The 10,151-nt window shown below is 41.8% G+C and overlaps 1 protein-coding gene across 2 annotated transcripts in view; it reads left to right on the top strand.

The window, feature by feature from the left end:
• The first annotated feature begins 1,974 nt into the window (after positions 1–1,974).
• The window catches only part of LOC143524967 (C-type lectin domain family 4 member E-like), a 25,247-nt gene continuing 17,070 nt past the window's right edge, over positions 1,975–10,151 (top strand). Inside the window, exons 1-2 of one of the 2 annotated variants that reach the window (XM_077018372.1) lie at positions 1,975–2,175; positions 4,025–4,156. In XM_077018372.1, coding sequence (XP_076874487.1) covers positions 2,070–2,175; positions 4,025–4,156 — 238 coding nt within the window. In that variant the 5' untranslated portion in view covers positions 1,975–2,069. The remainder of the gene's footprint in view (positions 2,176–4,024; positions 4,157–10,151) is intronic. The other variant, XM_077018380.1, reaches the window with a different exon arrangement.

Raw genomic sequence — 10,151 nt, 5'->3', positions numbered from 1 at the left:
AGGTGCTCCCGAGCGTGACGCAGCAGGGACGCACATACCGGGTCCCCCTCCAGCTGCGCCAGCGTAGGCGTGGTTTTGTCCTGCGGGGGCTGGTGTTCCTCCACTCCACGGCCGCCCTCTGGTGGCGTACCAGTCTCGTGCCACTTGAGGACGCCGACCCGTATGGGCGAGCTCCCCCGAGAAGACAAGGGCGAAGAGTGGTGATGCCGCTTGCTGGGTTTCTTCTTACCCTTCTTGGACTTGGGCTTATAGCCGGGCATGGTCCTGGTGTCTCGATTCGGTGTGTCGTTCTGTAACGCTGGGTGTGGTTGGAAGGACGAGACACGGGTCCTTTCTGCTGCAGCCAACGTAACTCGCTTTTATTTGCACAATGAACATACACACACACACGACGAGCAAACTAAGACAACAACAAGCACACGACACTGCACGAACGCCACATGAGCCCCGAGTGATTACGAGACGAGCCACAGGTGGGACGGATGAACACACGCAGACACAACCACACCCACGAGGAGCCACAGACGCAGACGGCAGGACGCAGACGACGTAAACACACGCCCACAGGGAGGGGTCCGGAGCTGTTCCGTGACATACCTGATATGACACACATTCATGCATTGGTGGATACATACATTTAAAAAATGTAATTGTAAATGTAATTTACAAATACATTTTACAAAATGTAAACATTTACAACCTTTATTAGAAACAAGTTCAATCAATCAATCAATCAAATTTTATGTATATAGCGCTTTTTACAACATCCTCCTCTGGCCGACACCGGTCACCATGACAACAACAACAATTTAGACAGAAACAAGTAAAGAAAAGGAAAAAGATGCAATAATGTCAATCTTGGTGTACGCATCCGTTTAGGCGGGAGGTGGCCGGCCCAGGATGGATCGCTTGTCTCTCCTCATCTCATTATTCTTCAAGCAGGTGGGCAGCCATGTGGAGAAAATAAAACAGGGAAAATTAGCTCTGTATGAGGACATATACAGCACAGGTGTAATTATAAGCATTACTGGAGTGTGGCAGCAACTCCGGCATTAAGTTAAATTATTACAGCCTAGCTAAAAAGGCAGAACCAGAAGGTAACATAGACTTGGGGGCATTCTGGGACAATGGCATCCATCCACTGCACTGTCAACAAACTTGAGTGACCACAAGCAGTGACAGGATGACAGCACCAGCGCCCCAGTCTACCATAAAACCCTTCGTCTATGAACCCCTGGATCTGTACCTTTATCTAAGGGGGGTATTAATTATCAAACGCTAAATTAAATAAGTGGGTTTTCAACCTAGACTTAAAGATTGTGACTGTGTCAGAGTCCCGGACGCATTTTGGAAGGTTGTTCCAAAGCTGGGGGGCCTTATAAGAAAAGGCTCTTCCCCCTGCTGTTACCTTATTAATTTTTGGAACTAATAAAAGACCAGCACCCTGTGAACTTAGTGGACGTGGGGATTCATAATAGGAAATAAGTTCCTGAAGGTATTCAGGAGCAAGCCTGTGTAGTGCTTTATAAGGTAATAAAAGAATTTTAAAATCAATACAGAATTTAACTGGGAGCCAATGCAGAGCTGATAGGACTGGACTGATATGCTGAAATTTTCTAGTTCTGGTCAGAACTCTGGCTGCGGCATTTTAAACTATTTGAAGTTTATTTAGATTCCTATTTGAAGTTAGGTTGGCTCTGTTCCTAGTTCTGTCCTTGTTTTGTTTTTCTCTGTTTCATGGAGGCTTCAATTTGAGATCCCACTATTAACCTTACTTGGGTAAATGGGTTAACAGTCTAGCTTTTTGCTAAAGAAGCAAAAGCCCAGGATGAAACATTAGTAAAGGAGGAAGTGAGTGTTATACTAATAGAAACACGCAAACCCACACACACACACACACACACACACACACACAGGTGTATAAATAGGGGCTTTATTGCAGGCAGCTGCATTTCTGTGAGTGTAGTGTGCAGTTTGACCATTCAAAGGTAATTTGTGTTAAAGAAGTTTTATCTATCTGAACTGATTCACAGTGTAAGGTCAGAAGAAAAATTCGTAAAGAGAAAAGAATGAATATGAGTGAGACTAAATATTCAAATGAGACTGCGTATGAAGGCATGAACATGGCCAATCTGAGGACACCCAGGACCAGAAACACTGGACCTGTCAACTCGGGTGAGTGTACTCAGATCTACTCTGTGTACTCTTCCTATGGATTTGTCCATAATACATCTTGCTCTGCTCAGCACTTGTTTCTGTGTCCGTATTGCTCTACACCATCGGCATCAGAGTTGAACACAATATCAGACAAAGAAAGAAGTTATATAACATTAAGACAATAGTGATGGGATTTTCGGCTCTATTTTGAGATGCGGCTCTAATGGCTCTTCTTACTGTGGAGAGCCGGCTCTTTTCGGCTCCCAAACGGCTCCCCATATATATTTTTAACATTATTAATTAATTAATAGCTTAAACCTAATTTTATAACATTTTGTTTCATTATTGACATTGTTAAGTAAAAATGCTGCATAACAATGCTTTATTAATAAAAGTTTTATTATAACCAATTATTAAATTATCACAAAATAGAACACAATACAGCTTGGCCAATTGCCTGCCGTTTCCACAAAAAAAGTGGAGACTTTTTTTTTTCAGTGTTTTCCCACCACATTATTAACTGAAAGCTGCGTGTGATTGGTCAGATGTGTGGAGCACACGCTTGACATGCGGGCAGTGGAGAAGTTCTTTGCAGTGTTGTCTGAAACGATATGGGTGGTAGTATAAAGAAACACCCCTAAAAAACAGGGAAAAACAGGATTTTACCTGACGAAAATTAATGTTGCATTGTGCTCCAGGTTTGAAAAGTGCTAAAGTAGGCTAAAGTACTTGAAAATGTAACTGTATTTTGTTTCACAACAAATAGATTTCTGACTGAATCGATGTGATAAAAAAGCTAATTATTTCGAATAATTTCGAGTACATGTATAAATATTTAAGTTTAAGGTGCTGGGAAATATTGAAAATGGCAAGTGACGTACAAGTGCTTGAATTCCACCTTGTAAAGGTGTATGAACCCGGCATACATAACTTTGTTCATTGCGCTGAAGAGGTGCACGACCTCGCTTCGCACGGGGGTCCTCACGCAGGGGCGGAGCCACCGCGATTGCGTCATTTTCGGCGCACGGACCCTCGCGCTGGTCGCGACGCGCCAATTATGCTCTACCACTGGCAGAAACAGAGCAATACGCGCAAGGAGAGGGAGAGACAGCGAGGCACCGAAGGACAAATAAAAACGATGTTGGAAAAAAACTGGCACTGTGGCACTTGCAGAGCACAAGCGCAATACTGAAGGAAAAAGCGGCTCCCAAATAGGATCCTAAAACGGCTCCCATTGTGGAGCCGGTTCCAATCGTTCACTTCAAAGAGCCGGCTCTTAGAACCGGATCGTTCGCGAACGACACATCACTATAAGACAATAATTGATTGCTTGATAAAAATAGTGATTAAAAGGTTTGAACTTTAATTACATTTACATACATACTTTAATTTGTATGGTGTGATTTAAATGGGTTAAATCATTCTTTGTTTTCAGGTCAATTTGACTACTAATAATTCACCCTTTCCTCCATGATTTTTTCCTATGATTTTGCAAAGCCTATGAAGTAAAGTTGGACAGAAAAAAGATGAATGAAAATGTTGGAAGACACAACATTCCTTAATGAGTCTTTGTGTAATGGAGTCAAGCCTACTCTCATTCATTTTGTTGCAGTGACCCGATGGAAAGAAATCTGATGTGTTTGCCAGAGGTGGTTAACATGATGAATGTTTAACCTGGCCTGTATCTCCTGGCCTTTGATTAGCTTTTGTTTTTAACCCCCTTCGTGCCTCTGCTAGCATATGCTAAACGGAGCTGCTGGTGTTCTGCAGTAAGTTTGTAGAGAAGTAAGACTTACAGTAGAAAGTAAGCCACTGCATCCATGCAGGATGCCATCTTGAAAGATAAATACATAAATTATAACTTCAGGAACCAACACCACAAGGAGCAGATGTTCCAGACGAGCTGCAGTGTGTCTGGGGCTGCTCTGTGTTCTCCTGCTGACTGCCATCGCTGTGCTGTGGGTCAAATTCACTTCATGGAGAGAAAACAATACCTTAGGTAAATAAATGATCCATGTATGATCCATTAATGTGAACTATTGAGTTAGCCTTTTTAAAATAATTTAATAATTAATTACGTTTTTACAGTGTGGTGTTTTACAGACAGGTGTGAGCTCATTGGTGGCACTGGGATCCTTGAATAAAGTCCTAAAATTAAATATAAAAAAATAATATAGATTTAAAAAAATCACAATTTTCTTGTTAGATTTTTTTTCACAGTATAGCCCTCCTCTCTACGTGTCTATGTGTGATCTGCATTCATTATTGTCCATATATATTTTTCCTTTGGGTATGGTATTATGTGTGTGTTCATCTGTCACCTTCTCTCTTTAACATTATGCGTTCCATTTGGTCCTTGTTTATGTTAAGGTATTTAATGTGTGTCGATGTTGTGCTTGTCGCTTGTCTTTGTTTAAGTCCTCTGTGTGCATTGTGTCTGTAGCGAATATACTGGTTATTTATGAATTATGAATGGGGCACCATACTAATTGCTCAGGAACCAATATTATGATAACAGAAATAGGTGGAATATGGTTAAGTTCTGATTCTTTACAGCAGGGGTGCTCACACCTTTTCAGCTTGCGAGCTACTTATAAGATGACCAAGTCAAAATGATTTACCTACTATAAAAATGCAAAACATTTATTTCTTCTATATTATCATTATTTAAGTTATTATTATTATGCTACTATTTAATATTGTGTATTCGTTCTTTCTTTTTTTTTCCTTTTAGGATACATAAAGTATTTTATTTATTTATATTTATAAAGTATTTTAAAGTATCGCTAACTGTAGCGAGAAACACTCGCAGTCCGCAATATCCTTCCAAGGTTTCTGGGTCAAATCCTCAGCCATGGCTTCAGAGCACCGTGTGACAGTATTCCTCGATAGCTGGACACAGCCCCGTCGACAGTGGGGGACAACCGGGTCTGTTATCCCGGGCCCCAGGGCCAGGGGGGCCCATCAAAGAGCCCAGCAATTTATTTTTTATTTAAAGTATAATTTTTTTAATAATCTTGAAATATTTCATTAGTATAAAATTGTGTACTCAAAATAAGCTCAATGGCTAAAATATATATGTTTTTTACCTATCTGCATATTTTCCATTAAGTGCATACACCCCCGCCTCCCACTGAAAAATGGTTTGATCCATCGACCGTAGCCGGCTGGTACCCACCCAACAGCGTGAAATACAGTGATGGATAGTTAAAGAAAACAAAAATCTGGAGCACAGAAAAGAAAGGAAAAACATTTACCCAACAAATTTTAAAGTTGCATTTTGTTCCAGGTTTGAAAAGTGCTGGAATTTAGGCTAAAGTTCTTGAAAATGCTTGAAATTGTAACTACTTCGTTTCACAACAAATATCTTGTCTGACTGAACAGTTCTCTTGTATTGTAATTCCAGGACGAAACATGAGAGAACGTGAAGACGTTAAGATTGGGCGTTTTGAAAATAAACAACCATTAAATAAGGTGATAAAAAGCGAATTATTTCGAATCATTTCGAGTATATGTATAAATATTTAACTTAATTAAGTTTAACGTGCTGGGAAATATTGAAATGGACCTTTAAAGTGACGTACAAGTGCTTTAATTCCACTTTATGAAGGTGTATGAATCCTGCAAACATGACTTCTTTGTTCATTGTGCTGAAGCGCGGCGTGCGAAGTTACAAAAGTCGAGAGGTGCACGACCTCGTGAATCGACAGCGCGTGAGGCTCTCGGGCATGGGCGGTACCACTGCGATTACGTCATTTTCACCGTGCTAACCCTCGCGCCGTGTCAAGTATAAACCAGTCAGCTGTCAGAAACTGCTTTGATGTGTGGCTATATTATATACTATATGACCTAACACAAGTGCTTTAATTCCACTTTATGAAGGTGTATGAATCCTGCAAACATGACTTCTTTGTTCATTGTGCTGAAGCACGGCGTGCGAAGTTACAAAAGTCGAGAGGTGCACGACCTCGTGAATCGACAGCGCGTGAGGCTCTCGGGCATGGGCGGTACCACTGCGATTACGTCATTTTCACCGTGCTAACCCTCGCGCCGTGTCAAGTATAAACCAGTCAGCTGTCAGAAACTGCTTTGATGTGTGGCTATATTATATACTATATGACCTAACACAAGGATTGTCTGCTACAGAGGAGATTCAAATGACGTGCGGGGGTGGGGGGGCACATGAAACTTTCTTGTCCCGGGCCCCAGCAAGACTGTCAACGGGCCAATTGTGTTTAACAATTAAGTGACTCAGCCGAAATGATGCTTCAGTGGCTGCCTTCGCTTTTGTGGTCAGATGTCAGAAAAATTACTGTTTGGACAACTGGGATTTTAGTTCTTTCAACTTTCTCCTTCTCAGCTCGTTTTTCGGAGGAAAGTCAATGTCATAGTTTTTATGAACAGTCCGAAAATGCCGCTTCACATTTCCCTTGTTTGGAATAGCAACGGCACACTGACAGATGAGGCAAACACACTTAGAATATGACATAGTGAAATATAGTGAATCTGACATAGTGAAACAAATCCTCCTCCCATTCTGTATGAAGTGGTAGGTTTTAGGCTTCTTACTCGGACCAGCTACTCATTTTTATACCCTCTGTCATATTTAGTTTAAATAAATTGGAGGCTAGCTACGCTGCAAGGTAACTGAACAAGTTAACGTGGTTTAACATGCATGCGTAGGTTGTCAGAAGTTCGGGCGTCAGACTGGCTACCATGTATGTCAATCAAAATACAACTGTCAGTGCAGATGGACGATAGTCTGTTATTCATCCCCTACTTTTTAATGTCATGCGATCTACATTTACATTTACATTTATGGCATTTAGCAGACGCTCTTATCCAGAGCGACTTACAAAAGTGCTATGTAGTTGCTTGGAATCTCCAAGGTAGAATAGATAGTCCTGAACACAAGGTACTCTAAGCTGGAAAAACCACTAGACGAAAGTCAAATGATACCTAACAATTATACCTGAATATACACATCCCCTGAGGAAAAAGACAGTAAACAATTCCTATTACCCAATTATGCACAATACCTGAGGAAAGAGACGATAAAGTACAATAGACAAAGCATAATTATGCAAAGTGCACTTGAAAGAGGTGGGTCTTCAGTCGGCGTCTGAAGACAGCAAGTGACTCCGATGTTCAGACACACAAGGGAAGTTCATTCCACCACCTTGGAGCCAGGACAGAGAAAAGTCTGGATGCTTGTCTCCCATGTTTCCTGGATGATGGAGGGTCAAGACGAGACATACTTGAGGCGCGGAGGGCTCTAGGTATTAGGCTTCTACCTACACTTCCTTCGCAATCGATGTATTGGGCACCCCTGCTTTACTGTGACCTAATACCATCACCCAAAATATGTATTTACCACCGTGACTGCTCGAATGGCGGAGACTTAGCATTGACGTCACAGTCATAGCTGGAGGGGTGCAGTCAAACTTGAGGAGGTGTACTCGGAGTTAAACTAAAATCAATGTCTATTGGTCAAAAATAATTAACTTTAACTTAACTAAGAAAAGAAGATGACTTGAAGGTGTAGTGGAGATAGCTAAAAGCCATTTCACTATGACACCCAAAATAGAATCCTTTGCCTGCTGAACGTGAGAGACTGACTCACCCAAATCTCTTTGATTGTATGTAAAGATAAACACTGATTCTTTACCCAGCAACAGGCCCCAAAGGATCCACATTCACAATGGTGTTTGTCTCCCAAAAGTTTACAATTCTGACCTTATGATCTCCCGAGCTTGGGAGAGAGGCCATCTAAGAGTTCTGGTCAAAATCAACCTTCTTTTGGAGGACACTGGGACCACAGTCAGGAAGGACCTACACTCATAAAACTCTAAATTCCAACCTTATCTGATTGACCAAGGATTCAACCCAATTTACAACACCTTGGGAGTCATGTGTGACTTCCAAGGTGTTGAAATCTGTTGTTTTTTTGCTCATCACCACAGACATCCAAATTGTTGACAAAATGCAAATTGTTTCTCAATTTGTAGACCTGTCCCTTGGGATCTGAGTAACAGCTGGAATTTGTACTGTACTACTGGTTTGTAACACAATCTAATGCGTGGTAAATGCAAGCATCCCATCACGATGTGTGACCCAACCAGTTGTCTGATTTCAGACTGTGATGTTTTGAGCCGTGTACCATTTTGTAAAGCTCGTATGTTAGTTTGGTCACTAACTAGACCCCAAAACTCATCATCAAAGTACTGTTGAAAGTAGTTCTGAGGTGCCCAGTGTTCTCTGTCTGCATTAGGTGTGTACTGTGGATCCACATATGCTGGAACATCAATAGGTTTGAATGCTGCATGCTTGAATAAGTGCCTTGATTGTCCAGACAGTTCAGCTTCCTGTAAAATATTTCAATATGCTTACAATTAACAAAACTGAACAATATTTAAAATTACTATGCCTTTTATTTTAACATTAAGCTAAGTTTTATTTAGGTTACCTCTTCCTTTTCATCTGGCATGTCCTCAGAATCACTGGAGTCCCTGTCACTTTCCCTATCATGTGTATATTCATCCTCACTACTCTCAACACTGCAGTCACTATCACCTAGTAACTGAAGAACATCTTTTACTGTTAGGCCTAAACATACATGAGTAGATAAGCATACCAGCAAATCTATGAACAAGAATGCAAAATCGATCATTAGATGCACGAACTCGCTATACATAGAATGCTAAAGTTAGCAACATTCTATAGGTTAATTCCAAATGTCCATATAGCTGGACATACATGTTTCGCTCGAAATTTGGGACTGTGAAAATAACTTTCCATTGTTGCTATAATTATTTTTCGTATGGAATAATGAAGAAAAACTCACGTTTTGTTCGGTTACAGAGGCGGTGTACGTCTTTCTCAGGAGCTGCCATTTCTAGGACTATTTACTTTTTTTTTTTTTTTCCTTCTGGTTTAGGGTACGCAGTGCGCGCTTGTGTTTGCCGCTCCTCTACCGACGTTTGTTCGTTTGCTATTATTTATTTTTTGTTCGTTCTGTTTACTGCATATGTTACCAACTGGATATAGCGGGCTCTGTTGATGTTAATCTCCGCTGTGTGGCTCAACTCATTTTCCACTTAAACACAAGCTCTGTGTTTACCTGCGGGCTCTGTCAGCGCCGGCCAGTTCCTCGCGACTTAACTGGGTGAGTGAGTTTCCTCTCTCTTGGTCGGTTGTCGACTATCAGACTGCAATCGGTAAAGTCCATTGCCGCTTGTCAGTCTGTGGTTCTGGTCGGTGCATCGGGCTAATGCGGTGCATTGGGCTAATGCGGTGTAGCATTGGCTTATTGGCTAATGCCATAGTGGTTGCTATGTTGGTCACCGGTATTATCGAGTCCTTACAGCGAGTTTATTCTCGGGTAGAACTTTATAACCTGCGCTCTCCATCTCGGCTTGACTCCACCATCTACAGCAAATGTTTCTCTGCTGGTATCGCTCGACGACCCCGGTATATCCATCGTGGTCCCAGACATCACCACTATTACCAACAATCATCTGCATCCAGTATTCCGGTTATCTTCAGTTCGGTCCGGCGTCCCAAAATCGGTTCACCAGGGTCCCATTACGGCGTTGATCTCAGCGCTCTAAAAGAAATCACCCGGTCCAAGACTCTGGTTACTGCTGTCCACCGTTCATCTGTTCAACCTCGTTCCCTAAACCTGGCTCTGTTCAACTGTCGTTCCATGACTGATAAAGCTGCATTTATTAACACTAGAGCTCCTAGAGAAGCGAAAAATTTCACAGGGCTTGGTAGGGTCCATGTAGCCCACTCCCCTGCTGTGAAGGGATTAACGCCCATTGTCTTGGTAATGCGGTGGAAGCGGCTCACCCCCAGCTCATACGCCTGCCAAAGCACAAGCTGGCTCACCCCCAAGCTCATATGACCAAAACACCAAACGTGATACTTCACGAAAAGGTTGAAGTTACAAGCAGACTGTATGTTACCGATACTACAACAAATGGCAGAAAATT

The sequence above is a fragment of the Brachyhypopomus gauderio genome, chromosome 1 (assembly GCF_052324685.1).
Source record: "Brachyhypopomus gauderio isolate BG-103 chromosome 1, BGAUD_0.2, whole genome shotgun sequence".
Taxonomy (NCBI): domain Eukaryota; kingdom Metazoa; phylum Chordata; class Actinopteri; order Gymnotiformes; family Hypopomidae; genus Brachyhypopomus; species Brachyhypopomus gauderio.
The sequence above is the reverse complement of the archived record's forward strand: the minus strand, read 5'-3'. Positions and strand labels throughout refer to the sequence as shown.